This window comes from Pagrus major, chromosome 21 (genome assembly GCF_040436345.1).
Source record: "Pagrus major chromosome 21, Pma_NU_1.0".
Classification (NCBI taxonomy): Eukaryota; Metazoa; Chordata; class Actinopteri; order Spariformes; family Sparidae; genus Pagrus; species Pagrus major.
This window is the reverse complement of record NC_133235.1, coordinates 29,361,736-29,388,156: the sequence shown is the minus strand read 5'-3', so window position 1 is coordinate 29,388,156 and position 26,421 is coordinate 29,361,736. Positions and strand designations below refer to the sequence as shown.

General features: G+C 40.8%; 2 protein-coding genes across 4 annotated transcripts in view; both read left to right on the top strand.

The window, feature by feature from the left end:
- Window positions 1-2,574, top strand: part of LOC141016407 (extended synaptotagmin-2-like) — a 44,271-nt gene extending 41,697 nt beyond the window's left edge. For both annotated transcript variants that reach the window (XM_073490760.1, XM_073490761.1), the window contains one exon: window positions 575-2,574. In XM_073490760.1, the coding sequence (XP_073346861.1) occupies window positions 575-620 (46 nt within the window). In that variant the 3' untranslated portion in view covers window positions 621-2,574. The remainder of the gene's footprint in view (window positions 1-574) is intronic.
- A 792-nt stretch (window positions 2,575-3,366) lies between these two features.
- LOC141017191 (receptor-type tyrosine-protein phosphatase N2-like) overlaps window positions 3,367-26,421 on the top strand; it is a 214,152-nt gene continuing 191,097 nt past the window's right edge. Inside the window, exons 1-2 of one of the 2 annotated variants that reach the window (XM_073491840.1) lie at window positions 3,367-3,427; window positions 18,692-18,742. Coding sequence is in view for 1 of the 2 variants with exons in the window: in XM_073491839.1 (XP_073347940.1) it covers window positions 4,931-5,024; window positions 18,692-18,742 (145 nt within the window). In the remaining variant the exon portion in view is untranslated. Of the gene's footprint in view, window positions 3,428-4,749; window positions 5,025-18,691; window positions 18,743-26,421 lie in introns of those variants that run through there. The other variant, XM_073491839.1, reaches the window with a different exon arrangement.

The window sequence follows — 26,421 nt, the reverse complement described above, 5'->3', positions numbered from 1 at the left end:
AAACTGTGTCCTCAAACAAGCCGTCAGGACTTCTGTAAGGTTGTGATGTCACAACGATACAGTCGAGTGTTTTGATACTTTCACAGTATCCGTCTGGGAAAATTCAGGTGAACACCCTCTCAGGTAAGAATGACGACTCGGAAAGTCTGAGAAAATTGATTGATGTCACGTGACGCTGAAACACAGCAGACGAAAGGAAACGTTGGGTTGATGGTAGGAAACTTTGACCAAAGTCATTGTATCGTTTCCTTTCGTCTTTCTTGTCATACAAATACTGGAAACAGCTGTCAACCTGTTCTGAGCAAAGTCAGAAGAACGACTTCTCAACTCGGGGAAACGAGGCCATCCTAAGAGCACCTGAATGCAGCATTAATAGCTCCTAGACCTGCTTTATAATCATAACAGACATGAAAGTCTCACATTCTACAATATGAGACCTGATGAAACACATCAGGTCTCATATTATATAATAATATAATATTATATAAATATAAAATAATGAAACACTGATGTCAGAGCCAGCTGAAGGAAGAAGCTGCAAGTTGCCAAAATAAAAGCCTCTCTCCTCCTGCAGGTTTGAGCTGAGTGGAGACGGCCTGGCGAAGCCTCACCAACTATAGACGGCTACGACGGGAACCATCATCATCATCATGATCATCATCATCGTTACTATCGTTATCATCATCATCATCATATCACCACACTTCCACTTTATACACTTCCACTTCCAGTGTGGCTCTTTGTATTTGATTTTCATTACATGTAACTTGAACCAGAAAAAGCAGCTTTTGACATTTAATCACAATCAGTCGCAAGGCAAACCTCCCCTTTAAGAAGTGAAAGGCTGATAGACTAAAGGGAGTATACAACGTGTAGAATACTATATATCTCATAATGTTCTGCTGTGGAAGTCTATACGCCATATTTATATCAGCTCTAGAGGAAGACGATCTATTTTTTTCTTTTGCTTTTTGCAGAAGTTTCAGTAAAGAGCGACGATGTACAGGTTTGTAAATACATAAACGATGATGCTGGACTAAACAGACGGGGTATTTTTAGAGAGCAGAGCAGAGAAGAGAGAGGCGTGGTCTCTTTTTACTTGGCCAAATGATTGTTTGTAATTTTATTTGATTTAATTTTTTTTAATGAAAAACATTCTGGATGGAGTTTCTGAAGCTAATAGGCGAGCGGGCGGGCGGGCGGTCGCAGGGAAAGACGCCACCAAAGAGACGAGAAGTATTTAATTATTTCGTGGGTTTTGGTAACGCAGCTTTATTCCGCTGTATCAACGTGTATTAACCGAGTGGAAAGATCTTTAAAGCTACAAGTATTGTGTTAAATATCATGCGGTTCAGTTTGCCAACACATCTTCTCCACCTGTTGTTAACACCTGTTGTTACACTGAGATAAAGCCACGCTGCGTGTTACCAGTGTGTTTTTTTTAAAACTGAATATTTGCACATATGTGTGTTTTTTGTCTAGCGGGGATCATCTTTACTCTTTAGTTACAATTTTTTACATTACCTAAATTCATCAAGCAGAAAAAAAGTCTGTTTTAAAGTTGTTTTTTACGTCGTATTCATAAAAACAGTAAACTCACCTGCGCAAGTGTCGATGCTCAAATCACAAGAAGTTTCGACACATAGCGGCTTTAAAAAGTGAGAGAATTATCATTTTTGGCATTTCCTTTACTAAGAAATGGGACATTGTGTATAAATAGCTTTTTTTTTGTTTGTTTGTTAGTTTTATCGCGGCACACACAGCGGGCGTCTGTTGTCGTCGATGTCATGATAAACTCCACTACAATCATTCTGAGTCGTTCACGTTTTGTTTATGAATCAACGTTAGTCTTAACCGGAGTGTCGTGTTCAGCGAGACGCACGCAGGCGATGAGAGAGACGTTTACCTTTTCCTTCGTTCGGTGTACATACACTGTTTTTCACGCACATCGTATTAAACACTGCTTCGACTTTACAGCACTTCAGAAGGGATTTATATCAGAGACAAATACACAGAATACATACTTGTTAATATCTAACGAAATGAATAAATGCACATATTGTCTATGCGGTCATGCGAAGCCAAAGAGCAGCAGGTTGGTGATGAGGAGGAGGAGGATGGTGTGACCTTTGACCTTCAAAACACAAACACAGACTTTTGCCTTTCCGTGTTCATATCATACATCAAGAAAGTATTTTACATACGTGTACATGAACTGTGCCGTTCTGCATTTTATGTCTTTTAGTGTTTTTTACTTGTGTTCTCCAGCCGTCACCCTCTCTGTCCTGTTTCTGTGTTTTACTTTGTAAAGAATCACAACGATTGTCTGTAAGCCATTTACAAAACGAGAGCTATGCCTCTGGGGTTGTCCTCCGAAAGGCGGTCCGTCTCCTCCGTCTTCTTAATTTATCTTGTGCCTTAAAAATTCACACGACCCAGAGATATCTACATGTACGAAAAGAGTAACAGAACCAACGACATGCTCCAACAGTTTGTTTCCGAATGTCTCCTACATGTCTTTTAAAAACAAATAAAGAGCTTTAGCTGGCGATAGCAGCATGAAGCTGTACAGCAGTGTGTCTTCAGATGAGTCTTTTTACATCCATCGCTGCAGGTGTGTGTGTGTGTGTGTGTGTGTGTGTGTGTGTGTGTGTGTGTGTGTGTGTGTGTGTATACCAGGTGGTTTGTTACACAGGCTATGAGCATAATTAGCATTTAGCAGCTAAAGTGCCTTCTGCTTGAATTAACTGCTTGATGTGGAAATGGAGGAAGTATTCAGATCCTTTACATAAATAAAACACTCTTTAACAAGTTAAAGTCCCGCCTTGGAAAAAGTTACATAAAGAATTTCTGCGGCATCGACGTGATGATTCCTGATCCTCGTGGTGGAAATGTGGATCAGATTTTTACTCCAGTGAGATTGAAATTGATTTTAAATTGATTATTGTGTGGTGTAGGTCTGTATCGGGATTGTTCTGGTGCGTTTCTAACGACTTGACCTGCTGCCAGTTGGCTTCATGTGTGTTTAATCAAGCCCTGGATGATTGACTGGGTGCACCTGTGGAGTAACCCACACAGAATATACAACCCTCACCCATGTGGTCAATTTTCCATCAATTTTTACACATTTTCTTAAATATAATAGGTAGATATACTATAAATACACATTTAAGAGGCCTTTGGGGTCATTTTATTCCAAACTTGATCCCAGGTTCCTCCAGTTCAGCAGATGTTTCTGTTTCTCAGCCACCAGATGAGGACGACACTCCTTTCAGTTCACCTGCCTTCAACTCAGAACCTGGAGGATTTTCCGACAGCACCTGAAAGCAGCAGTAGTGCTGAATCAGAGTGGAGCTGCGTGAGTCCATCAAGTCAGACTGAACAGGATCAGTCCCGGATATCGGCTGATTTGAACTTCAAAATAAAGGTTTGAAGAGAAGTGGGCGTGGAGTAAAACAGGTTTCATGGGACAAAAAAACTTTCTGTCAGATTAATAACATTTTCAACGTGAATATTTATGGATAGACACATTTGATCATAAACTGTACTCGAGTAACTTCAGCCCTGACAAAATAAAAGCGTTGAATCATAATTTTAAGCAACAAAATTACGAAATTATTGACAATAAATGAATAAATAAATGTTTTTTCTTACTTTTCGTATTGTTTTGCCACAAGAACTCGCAACAAGCCACCAGCCATTTTAATTATTAAAAAAAATATTTAACACATTAATTGAATGAACTACAAATACAAATCTTCTCAAAAATGTTTTATTTAAGTGGTGCACTGGTTATACTGTATGATTGTCAATAATTTTATTTTGAAATGTACTACATGGCCTTTAAAATGACATTTTCTGGAAAAACATTAAAATTATTATAATAACATTAAATAATCTAACAAACAGTCAAACAGTTTGACTGATTTTTTTGCTGGTATTTCGTTGACTTAAACTCTGTTTTTAAAATTTACATTGTTATTATTGCCATTGATGAGTTTAATACAGCCTAAATAAACTTTATTTGCTTCTGGAACCCACTTATTTTTTTTTTTCTTCATAAAATTTGCAGCATACCGTATTATTCAGACCTTTATTTTGAAATTTACCACATATAAAAGGACATTTTCTGGAGAAAAAAAACAAACGACGAAAAACCATTTACGTTACACATATAAATTAAACACATCTACATTATTTGACATAAAAATGATATAAAAATAATCTTAAAACAGTCTGTGTTGTATGTTTTTATGCTTAAGCTCTACTTTTAAAATTCACCTTAAAAGCATTTAGTGTTAAATGATCTCGCAGCTATCTGATGGGATGTAGGCTGGTTTTTCTAGCTCTAATAGATTGATACTCTGTCTGATGTGTATATTTATATTAATTTAGTTTTAGTTTTTATCTTTATTTTGTCTTCTTTTCTTCTGGTTTTCCTTTTCTTTGTTAGGGCATTATTTCCTGTTATGGTCTAATTTTTATTATCTTTGATTTTTCAACTGGGTTGACAAATAATTTCAGCTGTATTTATATTTACTGCCATCACTAACTTGTCCACTGAAAAGCCAAATAAGCAAATACGCTTTATTTGCTGCTGGAATCCACTTAGATTTTTCTTCTGAGGTCTATGCATGTAATTTGCAGCTTCCTATAGGTTTCCGCCTTTTATTTTGAAAATCCCCGGCGGAAGCACCTTGTCTCTCTGCGCTCACCTTGACTCTGAGCCTCCAGCAGCGACAGCAGCAGCAGACCCGCCCTGCATCCTCTCGCTGCTCTCCTCCGACATCCATCCGCCCTCTCCGGCTCTCCTCTGCTCCTCCAGCCGCCGAGGAGCCGCTCCGAGCGGGAAGCAAGACGAGCCAGACCTCCCCGGAAGAAATGGCATTTTAACACTCGAGAGAATTTTTTTTAAAAACCCAGAAGAGGCATGGATCCGTTTTCCTTCCTGCGCCTCCTCCTCCTCCACCTCCTTCTCCTCGCTTCCCTCAGCTGCGTCCCCGCGGCTGCTGACAGGAGATTCGGTGAGTAAAACGTCCAGGATGGTGATTATTATCTCCATGATAACGCGATGTGTCTGCAGCGGAGACTCCTCAGAGCCATTTTGCAGACAAACCGGAGGAGACTGGTGTTTTTTTTCCTCTTTTCTCTGATCTGTGTCAATATTGTATCAGCCGAGCTGCTGGTCGCTTCACTGCAGCTTCACCTGAGCAGAGGAAAAACAAACACGATCATCCTGTAAAATAAACCCTGTCCATCATAAAGGCAGCAGGAAGGAGCTCATACTGACAAATGAGCCATTCCCTTATTAAAGAGGGCCTCCAGCTGGTAGTTATTGAAATAAAAACACAGTGAAGATGCATGTACGTAATGCACAACGTGTAAAATATCATTTAAACGTGGAAATTAATAGTAGAAAGTAGCAGGAAATAAAGAAAATGATTCCAGATTATTGGAAATATTATTGCATGCGATATAAGTAAATATATACATCTGATACAATAAAAAAAAAGTAGAAGATTTCTAGAAAAATGAAAGTAAATAAATAAAAGTTATATTTTCTACAATGATAATAATAAAAATCAACCGGTAAATAAAAATACGTCACAATAATTCAATAAAGTCAGAGCAAAATATATAAAAACTGAACAAAATAAACAGGATAAAATATTTAAAAAATAAACAAATAACATGCTGACAGAATAAATTATAAAATGACACAATATTAGGATGCACAACATGAGATGAAGTGAAGAGAGGCGGTGCTGGGTCACCGTACGCTCGCCTGTAAACAGGAACAGACAACAACCATCAGTGATAACATCAACGCAAAGTAACGAGAACCGGGCCTGTTCGTACGCTCTCCTGTTTCCAGCCACAGAGGCAGCTATTGATCGGAAACATGACGGTGTGTGTGTGTGTGTGTGTGTGTGTGTGTGTGTGTGTGTGTGTGTGTGTGTGTGTAGACGTTAATTCCTCCCATGCACAGACTCTATAAATAGCTGATGTCTAATATTCCTCCACTGATCTGAGATAGGGAGCCTGCAGGATGACTGATGCAGAGATGTGTCGGAGAAGATGGTGAGAGGAGGAGGAGGAGGAAGAGGAGGACGAGCAGGAAGAAGCTGGTGCTGAGAGGGAGGGAGGTGTGTGTGTGTGTGTGTGTGTGTCTCCAGACCGACCTCCTCCTCCTCCTCCTCCTCCTCCTCTCTCCTTCAGATTACATAACCAGCACACAGAGAGTATGGCAGCCACAGGACACAGTCAGCTGAGGAGACGAGCGGCAAAAACAACAGAGAGCATCACAAACCATCAGTGTTCCCTGTGTATCCTCTTTACATTAATATATATTTATACTATTATAACCTTATCTACCTGTGCTGTTATTGATATATATGATTCAATGATGCTAATAACCTCACAGGCTCTTTTAGTTTTCCATAAACATAACAGAAATACTGTCTTTACTTGTAATGTGCTACTTTTCCACCTAATGCTTGAACATCTACTGCTGTTCAGTGGTATTTACAGGACTGCAGATATGAAACAGTGCATGTTGTTTAGCCTGAAGATGCTACTGCTCAATGTAAACACGAAGAAGCTGTGTAAGGGTGGAGCTTAACCTACAAAAATTAGACCTAATTTAATCCTTTAGAGAAGCTAAAAGTTGACAGTAATACACACAGAGTCCAACACGTCCTCATGCATGTACGACCGGACAGGTTGGCTGCTAGTCGCTCCCAAAAACAGCACGATAGTTGCAGCGTAGCAGCAGCAGGCGTGCTGGACCGCTGTCGTTCAGTCGCAGCTTGGTTAGGTGTAGGAAAAGATTTTAAGGTGGGTTTTAAGTAGCTTAACAAGCACCTGGATTGCACCTCGCACTTCTCTGTAATCTCACGCCTGCAGCGCTGCTCAGCTGTTCAAACTTCATCCAACATCCAGAGCTAGTGGCTTCTTCAGGGTTCACCGATATCGATTATTAAGGATTATCAAGGACACTGAAAACCAATATTCAGGACCGATATTCATTTTGAGGTACTTAAATTGAGTGCTTGGATTTTCTGCTACTTCATTACTTCATTTCCACTTCGTTTGACACATTCAGTTACTGGTTACTTTGCAGATTCAGGTTATTCAGTGTTTTGAGGCTGTTTGTTGTGACCTACCGATCAGATATTGTTGTGGGCGGGACATTGTGTGAGAGGAAGCTGCAGCAGAGCCAAACGAGCACATTTTTATCTGCAATCTGACAGAAAGATAATAATATAATAAAGTCATCGGGCAGAACATTTCAGAAGTGGAGCGTCGTGCCTGTCAGACAGTGCTGACTTGCTCAGATTGAGTTTATTTCGTATATTTAAAATCGTCCGGATGCTCTGTGCTGTCCCGATGTCTGGCTTCCTGACACGGCTGCTGTTCACATCCCTCAAAAATGAACTTGGCGTGGATTCTCTGCAGGTCTATTTTTTACTGATGGACAGTTGGTGGCTGTAACATAATATGGAGACAGAGACGAGGAAGAAAACGCATCAACGGCGTATTTAATCCTGCAGTAACTGATTTTTTGGGTTCTCGAGAAACAACATGAGCGCAACATGAACATATTATCATCTCTTAAGTTGATATGGAGAGCTTGTTAGCAAACTGTTGCCTCCTTCCAGCAGTTAAGGAGCAACATTATTGTTCATTTGGAGTCGTTTCTGCGTTAACTAAACAATATTTACTCTCTTTTAGCTCTTTTTTTGGTCTTCACCAACTCCTGAAGGGAAAAATAGGTCACTGGAGGGCTGCTGCTTGAGAGTAAACATGAATATGAGTCTTAATAAGCTGTTCACACACTCGACCTATCTAGCTTATCCACTAATATCCACTTTGTGTCCGTCCCCATTTAACAAAATAATGTCGGACCTTGTGGACAGTGTTCCTCTCGGGTTCCTGCAGACTCAGGCCTGAGTGGTTTACAAACATGCAGAGCTGCAAACATCATGGTTGATGACTTTTTACAGAGTAACGTATTAACTTATAATGATTACTAGTGACAGGATGTAATGAAGCAGTTAGCTTAACTTCGGACCTGCCTTTTCTGATGGATGGTGAACTGGTGCACGACTGCAGCGCTGCAGAGAAAGTGATGTGTGACCATCCTGTATGTTTCTGACTATAGTAACAGCACACGCTTGTTTACCTGCTCACATCATCAGCACAGCAACAGATTGTCGATGAGATTTTTGTAAATGGTGTTTATCGGTTTTCTAGGGTTAGAAAAGTCATGTTTTCCACGGTCTACCTGTGGGTTTGACTAAAGAAAGTTCAGGGACTGAACGAGTGCAGTAACAGCAGCACCGTGCTGCAGAACCACCTTTCCTATCCGACCACACATCCTCCATTATCACTAATAGTTTCTCTTACACACTTTTAGCCTTTTTTTACTCTGGATTTTTTGTGCCGGATGATGAAGTGGGAGCTGCAGCCTGCAGGGGAACGCTGCCCAGTCCAGGCACTATCACAGTTTTTGTTCTGCTGTGTGTTTTGGCAGTGAGTCACAGCTCGGCTGAACAGGTGATACGAGCTGCGTTTCCACCTCAGGAGGTCACCTGGTGTGAGACTGAGGCTTTAGTTATTGACACATTAGTCATGATTATGAAGGCCATCTAATGGGATTTTGCCTAGTTGTGGTTGGTTTAGATTGAATATCAGATGTTGATGCACACTGGCAGGAAATACAGAACCGAGGTGTTTTTTCTTGCTGAGTTTGGCTCCTGGCATTTTGGGGCTGTGTGAGCGAATAGGAACACTTCCCGAGCTAACAGCAGCTAAAGTTACATTTAGCGGCAGTTAGCGCTTACTTTAGCAGCAAAGCTACTAGTATCTGTCAACCAGGAAACTGCATAAATCACAACAAAGCTGCTGGTTATCAAGTTTGTTAGCAGTTAATTTAGCAACAGATAAAGCTACGGTATCAGTCCAGAGCAAAACAGTTTCACCCAAATCACTAAAGTTAAAAAGTTGTGTTTTTGTACAGTAACCGTGAGGTCCGGTCCGTTGCAACACTCCGCTCTGGTGCTGTTCTTCTTCATATAAATCTATGAAATGAAGGAGGTGTTTATTGGATGAAACATGTGTATACGCCCCAGAGTGCAGGATGAGTCATCAACATTTTAATGATTTTCCAAGAAGTTACAAACCCAAACAAAGACATGGAGTTTGACTTCATGGGAACTTTCGTCAAATTTTTTATGAGATTTCAAATGTGCCCTTTTTTTTTTTGCTATTTTTGTTGATAAATGTCCAGTTTTTGGTTTTTAATGACATTAAAGTCTTTAAATTGTTGTTCATTGATGTGTTAATGCACCAGCTGTCTGTTAAAGCATCAACACTGTCAATGTTAAAGCAGCTGCTCTTCACTACGAGTGCTTTACTTGCTAATACTTGAATTCAGGAGTAGTTTTCTATCATATTTCACAGATGAGGCTCTGTTTATATTATTTCTGTTGTAATGACTGTGTTGTCATTCTGTTTCCACACGGCTGGAATCACCTATAATGTATAAAACGTCACTTTCTTATTGATGATCTGTCGTCTGTGTGTTTTCAGTGTAAAGCCTCAGTGAGACAGATTTCACCTCCTGAGATTTGTAGCCGCAGACTTTTCACTCAGCTCAGATCTCCTAATCATTAACCTGGGCCCGGAGAAGGTCAGCGCTGGTTTCGTCTGGTGTGACCGTAGCCACGGCGACGCTCATTAACATTTAATTCATGCTGATTGGTCGGTTGGGTCGGGGGGCTGGGCTTTCAGAGCTGGTTTACAGTAACTGTGCTGTGAAACGTGTGGACAGAAATCTGCAGTGAAACATCTGATCATCTTAGTTCAGCTTTTCTAACCAGAGACAGTGAGCTTTTGTGCTTTTTCTGGTCATTCTACTGAATAATAATATATATAATATGATATTGATCTAGATGATATATATATTGTGTGTATGCAGTAATTAGCCGTATTAACACATATATTTAAGCACATCTTGATTACTTTTGAAAAGTTGATGGAAACAGCATGATCTGAGAAATCTTTGTTTAGTTTTACATTAACCTCAGATGGATTTTTGCCCTTTTTTTAAATAATATGCTTAATGGGAGATGTAAAAAACAACACTTTTTGAGCCACATGATTGATCAGCTGTTCCTGTTGTCAGCGTCTTCCATGATATTCCCATAAGATTCCCAGATTAATTCCCACATTCCCTCAGTGTGTTTTTGTTTCTTCTCGTTCTCCTTCTTTGAGGTCTTATAGGCGACTAACAAACAACAGCTTTTTGTCCCTGCTGTTTCGTGACGAGGGTCGTTACATGATGAATAAGTGCATCCAGAAAATCAAAAAAACACCTTCAGAGAGTACTTTTGGATTACACACATATTTGCATGGATTTTGCTGTGATGATGAAACTCACACAAAGACCGGAGGCGATGTTTCCAGGTGCTCCTGCTGTGAGGATTCCTGCTTTAAAAGCTGAAGATTAGTGAGAACACGGTGATTATAAAGCTGACGTCATCCTGCGGTGACATCCATCTGTAAGCTGAACTGCTGTTATATTTGTTATACTTATTGCTGTTTGTTTTATCGATCATTTTGCTGCATTGATTTGACATCAGTCAGTCTGGAACAATGTTTATAGAGCACAGACACACAGTGTGATGGAAACCCTGTCAGTCTCTGTTCGTACCTGCTGCAGGCTGCTGTTCCTGGCTGTGCTGATTGATATCTCCTCCTGTTCTGGTTTCTCCTCCTCATACAGGTGAAAACACGTCTGCTCAGAGCTTCTGTCTCAGTGAAATGTGTCTGCTTGTGTCTGCGTGGCCCTGCAGGGTTTATTGTGCTCGGTTCTCTCAGAGATCCCGGTCAGCTCCAGGACACGGCGTGGCTTTAAACAGTCTGGACGTCTCGATAGGATTGAGTTGTGTTTTTAACTGAGAGCTGATCGATTGATTGTCGATCCACCTGATTCACTGTTAGTTGTGTTCAGTGTCTTTAGAGGCTTGAGTTTACGATTACCTCAGTTTGGAAACAAATTACCTCATCAAGTTTTATCTTTTTTATGTGCAATACTGCCTCATCTATCAGCATATATTCACATGATGGTAATGCACATTGACAGTATACTGTATATAGTGTTAAAAACAGAATATTTGTATCTTCCCCTCACTGAAAACTCTAAGATCTATACAGTATGAATGTAAATATATTGTGCAGTTTGAAGTCTTTGCTGGATACAAAGACTTAAAGGTCCAGTGTACAGGATGTAAGGAGGCTCTATTTGCAGAAATGAAACATAAACTTCATATTTATGTTTTCATTGGTCCGCCATGTTGCACCGCCATGTTTCTACAGGAACCCAGAGCGGACAAACTCAAATACAGAAGGGAAGGGTGAGACAAGAGGTCAGCGCTAGATAGTGAAGTTTTTTTGTTTGGTTATCTGGTTCAGTTTAGGCACAAAAACACTTGGTTAGGGTGAGGAAGAGATCACGTTCTGGGGTAAAATGATCACCATCACGGCACGACTGTGACAAAGGGGTGTTCAATCAGCAACCAGCCTGCTCGATACCTTCACACCGGACCTTTAAGCTGTCAACAACTGCCAAATACTTATAGTCAGATCAGAAATATTCAGTCTCGCCTCCTGAAACTTTCGATTTATTGCAACTTTGGTTCTTAAATGAGTTGCGTTCACTACAAAACGTATCAGCAGGTTCAATTTAGTTGCTTATAAACATAATGTATAGGAGACAGTGTCGTACGAGTGACATATCTATAAATCTTCACATTTAATTTGACCTTTCCCTGATTTAATTTGTATTTTTCAATGTAAATAATGCTTTAAAGCTGTTTGAAGGAGTTTGAACGCTGCAACTTTGAAACCAGAGCGTGCCATACTTGTGTGCCTACAGTTGTTGTTTGCAATGAGGGATAATTAGCAACGTCTCAAGTGCACTTTTACCTCCAATTAAAGAGTCTTTCCGAGCTCAAAGCATTAGGGAAAGTGCTAAGGTAGAGGAGTAATGTGTTCCTCAACCTAAACCTTTGTCTCTAATGCAGTTTTTTTTACATGCAAATAACAGCGACACAAAACTACAACTGATGCCCTGGAGCTCTTTAAAATCACAACTTGAATTCGTTGGAAAAATTAAAAAATCCACGGCCTCGACAGCTCATAACGAAGGCAGCCGGCATCAGAGAGCTACAGTTAAAAGAGCGCTCCGAGTACAAAGCAACGGCTCCTCCAGTCGAAACAGATGGATGGATCAATGCCGCGGCTTTGAACAATCAGGGGAAGAGGAGAGAAGAGAGGAGGATGAGAGCAGAGAGGATAAAAGGATGAGGGAGGAGGTTGATGGTGGCGGTGGTTTTGTCGCTGCAGGAGACAGAGGAAGTGGAAGACAAAGAGAGATTACCGCCAATTTAAGCAGGGCTGTGCGCACACACACACCTCCTAATTGAGAAATGGATTTCCCCGCTCGACTGCGACGAAATAAAAAAAAAGATGAAATGCTCCCTCCGCTTCCAAATCCTCACTTTTGTGCGCCTCTAAATTGTCAGGTGGCACGTTGTCGTGATTGATCGTCTCTCTCAGAGCTGAGGCCCAAAACAAATTGGATTATTGTCATCTTAAAAAAAGAGGAAACGTTGGAAGTCATGGTAGGCTACACCAGAGGAAACACGTCTCCTACACACACACACACACACACACACACATATAGATGGACGGGACATAGACAGCCAATTAGGAAAGTCCTTTTTGATCAGCCATGGGAAAAAAACTGAGAGTGAGCCAGACTTCAGCTCCTGAGAGATGACTAAAAATACAACTACAAAGAAAGGGAAAGTTTTTAGAAAGCCCGCCTGCTCCCCCCGACTTGTTATCAGCTGTCCCGACACGTAAACACACCCACACAGATAACATTGTGTGGGGGCAGAGAAGTTGGAGCTGAATGTTGAGGAAGTCATTTGTTGTAACTGAGGCAGAAGGCCACTCTGCTCCTCTGTGGTAACATATACAGTAATGAGCTGGAGACTGAGGCAGAGGCCAAGAATCAGGACAAAAACACAACTGAACTTAATATCTTGAACTTACTTCACAAACAGAATGTAAGATAGAAAAGTCAGGCTAATTTTCATCTGCAGACTCGACGTGTTCTCACTCATAACTCGTCTGGTTAGACTCTCAAAATGAAACTTTTCACATTGGTTATTTTGACATATTACCACTTTTGGACTGTTATTAATGTTCAGGCACCAAAACTACTTGGATAAGTTTAGGAAAAGATTGTTGTTTGCTTGGGCGATATTCAGAACTTAATATCACGATATTGCTCTACTCAAATATCGCGATAGATGATATTATTGTCATTATTTGTATTAGTAGTATTATTAGTAGGAATAAATAAGGTCTGACTTTCACTTCTCTACTTCTCCCAGATGATACAGTTAACCTGTCTTATTCTCACCTCCTCAAATATTGAAGTGTGTTGTCTCCGCTGCCACGACAGCTACGTGTGTATTTGCTTTTCAAAATAAAAGCGTAAGGATGCCATAACAGCTGTTTGGTATTTGTGAAAAATAAAGCATATGTCGGCAGATATCAGGGTATTCGATGACATCTAATTATGGCCCAAGCCTCCTATGTTCAGTCAGGTAACATAAAGTTATACACTACTCCAAATGAGTTGGGGATATTTGGATATTTTAGTGCATTATTGATTGTTTATTTGTGACATATTTGAATATTTGAATGTGACACATCTTATTTGACTTTTATTATATCCATGCATGTGACGAAGTTTGTCACTTACGTAGCTTACCTTACGTAAGTAAGTAAACGTACATAAATGATGTACCTTAGCTCCCTAAAAATACAACAAAAATATTTAAATACACACCACAGTAATCTGTATGTTCAAAATAGATTAAATTAAAATAAAAAAAATTTCAAAGCCAATCACACAAAAGCAAAAGTTCAGCACTGTGCAATCTGCTTTAATGTAAGCTGCTACGTTAGCTTGCCTAGCTTACTGCCTACCATAGCATTAGCAGCTAACCCAAGCTACATCCAGATCCACAGAAAAGCTTTGCTCAAGACACATCCTCAGTTTGAGAGCAGCTCAGGGAAGCTACATCAGAGTTAACACCTACTGTTTATTTTGATGGTATCTTTAACATTTTTAATGTATGTAAACAGATAAAGTTAAACTGTATTTTGAATATGACGACAGAATGGGTCGTTTGTCTTTTTCAGGTCAGTCTCCACATTGACGAACATACCCAAAAGTTTATATGGCCGATTAAATCATTGGCTGTATTTGTCAAGGTGACCGCTCTGTGTTTAATCAATAGCCCTCCCCTCTTAGGAACGGCAGGTGTTGGATGCAAACAGACAGATGGCATCCTGGGAAATGTAGTGCCTTTTGTGTCAGCGGGCGCAGCTTGTAATGGCCCTGCCAGGAGGCATTAAAGGCCACAGCCTGGACGCTGCTCTTTGCTCACAGGGTGAAGCTGATTGAAATTCCCTTCCTCCCGCGTCGCCGGGCTTGGCGCCGGTCCACAGTGCAATACTGCAACCTATTTCACACTCTGCTGGTGTGGAGTGATGAGAGCAGACAGCAAAAAACTCAGGGTGGCAGCAAAAGTCCAAAAGTAGCACGCTGAGGCCATCTTCCATATCGTCCTCCTCTAGCCGGCTCTTATCTGGGAGTGAAATGAAAAGGAGAGAAATCTTCTTACCTCTTCACTTATCTCTTATTTTTCCTTTAAATCCTCTTTATAACACGTCTCGAGATCACTTCAGTGTCACAGAAAAGTTTTATTAGAAACTTTGACTCCACTTTGGGACCTATAACTTCTTTATTCATGATATTAATCAGAGATTTTTCAGCTACTGACTTCTCCTCCCTACATCTGAACACAGATATCTGTTTTTCTCCTGCTCACATTTTCAAAACAGGCTCGTTACATTAGTTTGATGCATTTGAGGGGAATTATTATTGATTATCTATTATTTATGAATGTGGCTATTTGACGTCCTGGTAATGAGACTCAACAATCGACTATCTTTGTGGTGCGTTCAGGAACAGCTGGGACAAATTAATTATATTAATATGACGGGAGCTTCAGTTAGCTTTGACCACAAAAGTCCTTCAGAGGGAGACTTTTTACTTTGATACTCTGAGTACATGTCAGAGCCTGTACTCTATTACTTTTACTGGAGTAAAGAAGTTGAATCAGTACTTCTACTTTTACCAGTCTTTTACTTGACTAAAGTCATCATCTTTATGTGTAGGATACAGAATCAAGTACAAATATTAATGAAATTGAACATATTAAAGATATAAAATAAAATCTTGTGTTAAAAAATAGGATAATCACAATTTCAAATATGTAACTCCGCCCCCGCAGATATAATCTAACTGAATTCATCTGTTTTTTTGATCACTTCACTTAAATAACATTTGTATTTAATTATAAGCTTCCATATTGAATGTCAGGAAACATATTTTTTGCCAGAATGAGCACACAGCATTTTATTTTTAAATGTTATTATGATTCCCTCTCAGCTGTAAGCCTCTGTGTATGGCTTCTCTTGCTTGTATATTTTTGATCTTATTATGCTGTTTTGGAGAAAAATGGTCCAAACGCTGCATGAATGCCCCCCGAAGCTGCTCGCTGTAATGAAGCTCTGACTCTTTGTAAACAGCGTTTCTGTGTTACGTGTTTCTGCTTTTAACAAGACGGCGCCTGCTGGAAACTGCTGTGATCACTGGATCCTTTTCCACCGAGATGTAAACAAATACAGCCTCGGGTGATTCCCCCCCCTTTAATTACAGCAGAACAGAAACATAATGAATATCCAGCAAACATGACACAAGCTTATAGCGAATGACTTCACTCTGATACGTCTTCGTTAGAGGAAAAAAGAAATGAGGCTGCTCAAAAAGTGCAGATCAGGTAGCGGCTGTCGACTTAAGATGGAGGCAGGCGTCAACAAGAACGTCAGAGGTGATTTATGGAAACGTTTCAGCATTTCCTGCTTTATTTTTATATGTTCTGCGATTGGCACAATATAAAAGGAAGTTTGAAAATATAAAAAGTGAATTTCTGTAATAAATAAAGAGAATAAAGTGAATTGCGAAACACGAGATTCCTCAAGATTTCACCGCTAAAACAGGGTCGCGTTAAGACAAATCTCCTACAACTGTAATTACACTTTCATGATCAAGAACAGCGCTGCTTGTCTCTCACGTGAATCATCGACTGGTGAGGATACTGACGCTTTGCTCGGGACAGCACTGAAAAAATATGAAACCACGAAATGAGAACAGGAGCTCACAGAGTGTAAATGTGGAGAGAGATGAGGGAGGTAATGGCTGCCACTGTCTGATCCCTGGGAGGAAGAGAGGGCTTCAGCGGCAGGCAAGTGTTGCCATGGCTACAGCATCCCATGGATTTGCTGGTTTCAGCCGGTGCTGCTGTTACAGCCCCTGGAGTATGTCCCTAATCGTGTGTGTGTGTGTGTGTGTGTGTGTGTGTGTGTGTGTGTGTGTGTGTGTGTGTGTGTGTGTGTGTGTTAACACTCACCTGAGAGCAAACATTGTGACTGTTCATGTCATTAGCGCACGTTAAGCTAGACGGACCTTTCACACTGAGGATCATTCATGACACAAGTGTGAGAGGAAACACCAGGAGTGTGTATGTTGAGCGGCAGATTTAGTAGTAGTAGTCGTAGCTTGTAGTACTAGTATTAGTGGTTGTGGTAGTAATAGTAGCAGAGGAGATGTTACTACTTGTAGTAGTGGAAGTAGAAGTGCTTTAGTGGATGTAGTAGTAGTAGCAGTCTTAGTAGAAGTAGATGAGTAGATGTAACAGCAGCAATAGTAGTAGTTGCAGTAGTAGTAGTAAGTAGCAGTAGTAGTAGTAGTAAGTAGCAGTAGTAGTAGTAAGTAGCAGTAGTAGTAGTAGTAGTAGTAGTAAGTAGCAGTAGTAGTAGAAGCAATCTTGGTAATAGTAGTAGAAATTATGTAGATAGTAGTTATTGGTTAGTAATTGTAAGACTGCAGTAGCAGAAGTAAGTAGAAGTAGTTTAGTGGATGTAGTAGTTGCAGGAGTAGTACTAGAAGTAGTCTTAGTAGAAGTAGATAAGTGCATGTAACAGCACCAGTAGTAGTAGTAGAAGTAATCGTAGTAGAAATACTGTAGATATTAGTGGTAGTAGTAGGACCACAGCAGCAGAAGTAATATGAATAGTAGTCATAGTAGAAGTACGTCTGTAGATGTAGAAGTGAAGTAAATTACTGGTGGAACTGGTAGAGGTAGTAGTTTAGTAGTAGTGATACTACAAGTAGTCACTTAATAGCAGTTAAATCAGTGGTATCTGTTGCTTAGTAGATACTATACAAGTAGAAGTAATAGTAGTAGTAGAAGTAGTTTGGTACACCTAGTAGTGGCAGTAGTAGAAGTAGTAGTTTAGTAGATACAGTAGTAGTAGTAGTACTAATGTTAGTGGAAGTAGCAGTAGTACTGACAATGAAAGTACTAGTAGTAGTCACTTAATAGCAGTAATAGCAGTGGTACTTGTTGGGTATTAGATACTAGTAGCAGTAATAGTGGTCTTGTAGATTAGTAGATGTCACAGCAGTATCAGTAGGTAGTAGCAGTAGTAGTAGTAGTAGTAGCGGAAGTAGTCTTAGAAGTTGTAGAGGTACTGTAGATAGTAGTAGTAGTGGTAGTAGTGGTAGTAGTAGGACTACTAGCAGAAGTAATAGGAATAGTGATCATAGTAGAAGTAGGTTGGTAGATGTAGAAGTAGTGGTAGAGGTAGTAGTTGTGTAGATGCAGTAGTCGTGGTAATAGTAGTACTATTGTAGTAACTTTAAAGCAGTAAACTTGCATTCGAGAATATTTCCCTGAAAAGACCTGATGTCTCCAGAGTTTGAAGAATGGCTGCGTATCACCTGAACCACAGTCACAGACACGCTGATTAAAGAGCTGACAGTGAGGCAGTGCTTGGTGCTGATCCGGAGGAGCAGCTGCCGCCTGCTGTAACTAATCAAATAAATCCTGTTTGTGTTTGTGCATATGAGAGGAGAGAGAGCATTGTGTTGCACTGTTGGACCTGAGTGCCACACTGTTACCTGCTGTCTGCAAACAGGACAAACAAATAACCATCCCCTGTTCCCTGAATCTACAGCACGGCCACAGATGTCTGTTCAACTGTGTGTGTCGCAGACGGAGTGTGAGGAGGTTTTATACGCTGCCAGATCTCCTGTAAGAGGAACAGATAAAACATGGCTGCCTCCCCTCCTCCCTCAGAGGAGGACTGAGGGAGCCAGGGACAGATCTCCCTCACATGCAAGTGTTTACTGTCCACGGCTGACGCATATAGTAACATATATGTGATATAAAGCAATATACTGTTGTTGTTGTTATTGTGAAGCATGTGCAAAGAAACATACAGGCTCCTGTAGGAGTAGGTGCCTCATTTCAGGTATTAATCAGACAAAAGGAAGATCAGAAAAACAAACAACAAACCGAAAAATACCATTGAAAACACCATGGACAGCTGACACAAGTATAGATAGCAATACGCTGTGTAGTGTGCTTCAGTTACGTGTCAACCTGCTGACCTACGCTCTGTTTCTGTTTCCCAGGTTGCCTGTTCGAGAGCGAGCTGTGTTCACCGTATGAGATCTGTGTCAACGGTAAGATGTCAAACACCAACACACAGTGATCTTGATATCCTAAAGCATTTATGTATATTCACTCTATCAACACCACACAGAGCCAGACCACCAGCACACAGATCACTGATGTATGCAACCAAATCCTGTGTTCCTGCAGTGACGCTGAAATCAGCAGTTGGTTAGGAGCACATCATGGTTTGGTTTAAAGCAGCCTGTCTGTTCAGGTTTCCAGGTCTCCTTGTAATATCAGCACCACCGTCTCCTCCACCTCCACCACCAACAGCCCAGTCTCCACCTGGAGACTGGGCTGTTGGCAGGCAGATATCTGGACGTAGGTAAAAAAATAGCTTTTGTACTTTTGCGCTGAAAGAGTTAAAGGTAAAGTGTAGTCACCAGGGAGTTGTACAACAAAACTTTCCTGAACATTTTTCATTCTCTACCGCGATAATGATGTTATTTAATGCGAACACAAAAATCTGGATTTGCTTGCTTTGCCTCTGCACTCGTTCGAGCCTCGTTAGGAATCGACCGCTGGACCACATGAATCTGTCTGCTGCGCTCGTCCCTCGCGGCCTCTCTGGCATCAATAGCGAAGGAAACCCCCGCTGTGAATCAACCTAGAATCAAAAAAAGAGCTCAAAACTTGAAAGTCGTTCACAGAAAAATAATTTGCATGAATTTGGGGAGAGAGATGGAAAACAGTTTTATCTGTGACTCCGCTGGGTCGGCCGGATGATTAACTGGGTTACCCTACCAGAGGGTCACGCCACATCTGTTCCCCAGCTAACCTTTTGTTTTCTGTATCTGCCGATCAGCAGCGTTCAGCGGTTTACTGGGAAGCTCTCAGGCTTTCACTTTATCAACATCTCTGCAGGACTTAAGGGCAAAGACAGAGAGCCAGCAGAGATAACAGCATACTATCATCTGCTGTATAATCTCATTAAGCATGTGAATGGTTCTGTTAGGAGGTGCAGGTGGCCGTGCTGTCGGCTACACACAGACTGTGCCTCTGACCCGCTTCCTGACGTGTGTTTATTTCAGGCAGGGCGTGTTTGTTCTGAATTCATTAGCTCGGTCGTTTCCTGTCTGCGCGGCGTCCTTTTGAAATGTGTCCCCCGTAATCTGATCGTGACTCAGGAGGTGGGGGTGAAAAAAAACCCAAAACACACGTCAGTGAGAGAATCATTACGTCGTCGGTGAGTTTTTTTATTTTTAGCCCGGGCTCAGACTGGCTCGCCGTCTGTGTTGTGACTGCCTCAGGTGACCTTTTCTCGCTTCGATGAGGAAAAAAAACAAAAAGGTGTCAGCTGCTTTTTTTTTTGTTGGATAGTTGGTCTGTTGTGATTTCATTTCATTTCATTCTCTGCCGGTAACACTCGGACCTCATGCCTCAGTTATTCTCTTCTACATTAAAATATTATGTCTTTTGTGATTCTGATTGGAGGAACATTTCAACTGTAAATGATTAAGATAATTATGGATCATTTTCAATGAGCTGTCCTATTTTTTAAAGAAGGTTGAATTTGACCTCATTTTGAATTGAACCATTGTATCAAGGCACACATAATAATTTTATGGATTATCTCCATCGTCGACTGCCTGTGGGTCGTTTCTTGAGATGTAGACGGTCACGATGGTCTCATCAGTATGGACGACGTATCAATTGCCGATATACAGTGCTATTGTTTTATCGCTCAGGCCTAGTTTCCCAGTTATTTTCATGACTAATTGATTAAAATGCTTATCAAAATCTCTCTGAGCCCAACGTGTCTTCAGACTGCTTCATTTGTCCAACCAACAACAAAGAAAAGCAGTTAATCCTCCACAGAAACAGCTAATTTTTGACATTTTTGCTTGAAAAATAAGCAAAACGATTAATCGATTATCAGAATTATTCATTTTCTTTTTGTAAACTGTTGCTGTTCTTGCTGCCACTGAGGACACCGAGGTTGTGGCCTGAATATTTAAGATAAAGTCATTTTGTATTTGGTTTCTTATAACAGAATGATTTTCTTGGTCATGTGGAGCATTAAATCTTCATGTAAGGGGCAGCGGTTCACATGATGGACCACATGATGGAAGATGATAAAACATAATTATGTTCCACAAGAATGTTGTTTCTCTATTTTAGTTTAATCTCTATTTCATATTTCACAAAATACTGAGCCGAACATTTATTTGAAGTCTGATTAATTGTTTGCAGAACTGCAGCTGATGCAAAACAGAGCTGAAGTCTCTTTACTTAAAGAAGGAGAAATAATGCAAAGTCCAAACAGAAACGACTTTAATTTGTTGTCACGATGGCTCACGAGATGTTGTCAGACAGCAGCTAAATAGAAAGAGAGGACTTTCACCTATTTTGCAGTTCTGTCAGGTGTTTTTTTTTGCCTCACTGACTTCAGGTGCCGAATACAATTTACTGCTTTGTCTCTGTTCCTTCATAGGTGATTATAAACCCCTCAGCTGGATGGTTGTTCAGTAGTTGTGATGCCTTGTTTCCCCAGCTGTGAAGGAGGACTCTGTCCAGCCATCATTTCCCTCCACTACTGACCTCATGTTTCAGCAGCGAGGAACTGCTCCCACTCCGACTGTCGCCCTGTCTTTTACCTTCAGTAGGGATGTGTCACGTCGTGTAAGCTGAAGACATCTGCAGCTTGTGAGGTTTAGAAAATGAGAGATTGTTTTTTGACAGCGGTCTGACAAACATCCGCTGCTATTTATGTAGCAGTGCTAATTAGATTAGTCCTCCCACACAGCAGCTCTGATCATGTTACTGTTATAATAGTCATGGTGACGGTACAGATACTGTGCGCAGTCAACGTTTATATAAAGATATAGATAGATAGATGGATAGATGTAGACTGTATTTCAAACTATGACGGTTTAATTTTTCAATTAATCTCCGATTCTCAAGCATGCCGAACCAATGGCTGGTGAGGAGGAGTGTTCTCATCGAAAATATTGGGTTTGTTGCCTCAAACACAGCTGGAAATTGTCCTGACTTCTCATCCAAAATATCGTGTTTGTTGCCTCAAACACAGCCGTAACTGTCCTGACGTCTTGTTAAAAATATCAAGTGGTTTTGCGCCTCGAGCAGTGGTCTCTGTCTTGGCTGTTGTCTCTCGTAGCTGTAGCAAAACCACACGAAAGTCAGCTCATTTACGTGTAATGTGATGATGATATGGCATGTATTTCAGATTTTTAATATTTGAACATATCCGTGGTTTACTGTAATGTAAAATGCATTTCAACGTGCATTTTCTCCTGCCGAGTTGACTGCAGGTCATTGTCAGTAATGCTTTGAAGAGCCGTAAATGTATTGGAGACAGCGCCACAGATGGATGTCCTGAACAATGTGGATATTTGTTCCCAGCCTTCAGGATTTTAGAGCAGGTTATGTGAACCAATCAGGACGGAGACTTTTGGCGACAAGAAATGGAAGGAGGAAAGAAGGGCCGGCGGCAGAAGGTCAATACTCGTCTAACTTGATTAGACTGGAGTGGTGGGTGTTGCACATACAAATGTTGCTGCTCTCGACCACATTTATCCACGAAAGCTAATCCTTGTGATACGTTAGTATTAAAATGATTCAATCAGTCCTTGTCAGCTCGGCTACTCTTTCAATTTAAGTTTCAATGAGCTATGAAAAGCCCCCCGGGCGGAGTCAGGTGAGGTGAGGCTGCACTGACAGCTGGATCCCACGGTGGAAAAGCTACGGTGGCTGCACCTCCAGCCATTGTTCTCTCCTGCAGCGTGTCTGACCTGCTTCAATAGCTGCTGTCAAACTGGCCCTCGCAGGCAGTGCCAGGCTGTTGTGTTGGTGATTGGCAGCTCAGGCTCTATCAGGACACACAGCGGCTCTGATTGCCTCGGCTCGCTATAATCTCTTGGCAGGGAAATAAAAAACAATGAGCAGGGTTGGTATTGTTCGGCTGAGGACATTCTCTCTATTTCTGCCTTTTTTTTTCCAACAACAAGGGAAGAGAGCGACACCTGAAAAAATATCTCAATTCCCGGAGGAAACGAGTTGTTCTCTTACCTTGAAGTCATTCAAACAGCACTCCTGGATGAACACAGCAGCTGTGACAATATTTTTGAGTAAAGATCCATAACTTCCCTGCCTGAGGAATTAAACAGTCGCTCACAAAGTAAGTTAACGCTGAATAAAACAGAGCGTAGAGCCTGCAGAGCAACGCCTGCTGCTCTCTGTGGGTTAAAAAACTTCAACTGTGTTACCTTCAGGCTACGACAAAAATCAGTGTGTCACATCAGGACAACCACAAGCTGATGATGGCACAAGCTGTCTGTCACAGTTAATTACCTGAATACATAGAAAGACTATACTATAACTACACAATATAATAATATATATAAAAAGATATGAATAACTTTCAAAAGGAACAGAAATAATAAGCAGTAGAGGGCAGCAATATGTCCCCGCAGTGTCTAATCTGCCTGATCCAAAGAAGAAGAAGGAACACCAGCATTTTTGTTACGCTGTTGTTGTTGTCGTCGCTACAGCAGTGCTGCATACTGTAATGTTTCCCCTTAAATAATATGCAATTCATGTGCTATGGTTTCAGCATTACTACAGCATTGCACACTGTTTTAATGTACTAAACAGCATGTTGGGAAAGAATTTGGGATGCAGCCGTGGGGCAAAGGTTTGGAAAACACTCGTAAAGATACAAAGATAACGTCAATCAAGACAGTGAATGAAGCCCTGTTAACTCCAATTAAGCCAATTAATGACATAATGATGAATTTCCTCAGGTAAGACGTGTTGTCCTGACTCAGTGTGACTTGTTAGAGGGGTGACGTCTCTTGCTCTCTCTTCCTCTCTATAGTCTAAAGATGTGCTCTCAGCTACTTGGTCGGTATTCTTAAAAGTACTATGTTTGGTACCCAACCCTACAAGTCAAGTATGTTTGTAGTTAACTGTAGTACTCCAGAGTACCCCAACATTTAAATCCATCCCTGAAGCAGCCTGTGAGAAAACAGGAAACACTTTCTGCTACCTTCTCCTGCAAGTACAGTAAAACTATATCACATATCTGTAAACATGTAACTTGTTTATTCCCACACTCTTAAGCGTGCCTTTATTCTTCCAACGCCATTCCCACCATGGCGCCATTTCATTCCCACCACCCTCCCACCCTTTAGCCTCAAAATAAAAGTCATATTCCTTCACATCATTACGTAAGCAGCAGGAGAACTGTGGCAGTCAGGTCTAAATAAAAGCCATTACAGGCGTACCAAACGTGTTCACGTGACAAAAGCCATTATTTAAGCAGGTGGATGAAGACAGCAATATTACGTACTAGGCTGCCGGCAAACCTCCTTAAATAAATGTGATAACACAGTGATCCTCGCCCTCACACTATTTTACCTCCAGCGTAAAAACGACATGAAGTGACATCCCAGGATTGATGCAACCGTCCGGGATTCAGTGACGGGCGATAAGGCTGTCCACCCACCCCTGTGGACTTTTTGCTATTTTCAAACGTATCACCCCGACATGTCTGGGTACAAAAGGAGAAAGGGCAGGCCGGCTGCGTGGAGAGACGCGTGCTCGATCAGTGACTTGACATTTTCATTGTGACTGTCATATCAGCAGACAGAGCCACGCCACATTTACCGCCGATGCATGGAAGCGCTTCAAAGGGGTCGGCTTTAATACACTGCAAGAAGTGCTCCTGATGACAATACATTTATAAAGGCCGTGACCGAGCCTCCGAACAGCGAGATTCATGTCAGTCAGACGACAGAGTTTGTAGTATTCGCTTCAGTTCCAGTTAATGTTGTGATAGCAGGTCAACGTCATCAGCACAGTCCACTTAATTAAATCAGATTTAAGCATTTTATAAATAACTGTCTTTCCGTGTGGTGATTTCTTGCAGAGTTGGACTCTGCTGACTTTCATTTTTAGCCCCAGCGTGCAGCTCAGTCTGGTGAGACAGATAAGGATGGCTGCCTGTCAGTTAGACTTAACTCACTTAAAGGCTCCGATGTGTTTACACGTTTTTAACCACGACTGCAACCAGCGATTATTCTAACAGCCGGGTAATCTGCAGATCGTTCTCTCGATTAATTGGTTAATTATTTTGTAAAAATCAAAAAGTACTGAAACATGCCAGTTGTACTTTCCCACAGCCTGAGGTTTATTTTGTCTGAAAATCCACAACCCAATGACCAAAATAAATGTTGTTGTCAGATGTATTTAAACCTCATTTCTTGTTGCAACTACATTTCTTTACGTTCATTTTTCAATTTGATGTTGAGACAACACAAAAACCACCTGGTTAGGCTTAGAAAGATCATGTTTTGTCCTACATTTATCTGTTTTTTTCATCACCACAAGCACAGCTGGAAATTGTCCTGAGGTCCTCCTTATAAATACTCACTGGTGTCACACTTAATAAACGTTAAGATGCTGTAGTTCCTCGTCAAAAATATCCAGTGTTTTCACTGTGTTTGACTCATACGAATGTGAACATATCAGCAGTTTGCAGAAACATTAACTTTATCCTCGAAACTGGACTGAGAAAATCCATCAATATTCAGTAAGCGATTTGAGGTGAGACGCCATCCTCCTTGTTAACCTGCCATTCCACTTCATCACCTCTAACCGAGGTCACTAATAGGACCCAGACACCATCCTCTCCAGACTGCCACCTATAACTGATAAAATATTGAGAATTATTACATGTTGAGGGAGGCAGCTCTTCCAGCCTTTACAGCACAGGCGGCCCAGGAAACTCACAGACCGATGGTCCTGCGTTGTTAATCACTCAGGTGACCAATCAGCCAATCAGATCTGTGTATTGTCTCAAGCTTTGTGGTTCAGAAACACACACAGAGACGAGATTGGTGGCAACAGTTGCAGAAAGTAGACCGCAAAAACGGAGCTGTGCATCAAGAACAGACATGTTGCAGCTCTAATTATAAAATAATATGTAACATTTCTGCATAGAAATGTGTAAAAAGGACTAGACCTCTGTTATAATATATGTATATTTTCTGATATATATTTAGACACTAAGATATCTTAATATCCATATCATTAAGATAGATAGAATTATTCTTGTAGAGGCTTGAGATTGTCAGCACACCAAAGTTTACTTGGTGTCCATGTTATAATATAAGTGAGAAGCTCAGAAGTTGGTCACACGTTGAAAGTGCTGACATGACTCATTTCTTTGTTGAAAACTTTATTGGAGTGGTTTTGTGTTTGACGACGAGGGTGTTGAGAGTCAGCTGAAAATCACACATAAAGGTTATTTGTATTTGTTTAACCCAGATTTAAGTTCAAGGCGCGGTACTACGATGCGATAACATATCTTCACTATGTGTCAGTGACAAACGTATGTATTGTGTGAATCCACGAGTTGTTTGCTTTCTGATAGCCTAATTTTAATTCAATGCAATGTAGGTTATCGCACTGTTACATCACGTAGGTGGTTATCACAATATTACATAACGTAGGTGTGATCGAACCTGTCACCTTTGAGCTACTTTATTTTTGTCACAGCTGTTCAAAAATACGGAGTGATTCTTTCACAAACATCATCGGTTTTTACTTCAAACTGTTACGTTATCAGTCGTTTTCCTCAGTTATGTCTTCATACGTCGATGATGTTAAAGTAAATTTTACAAAATCTGTTATAAAAAGTCGTAAAACCTGTTATGATTACATG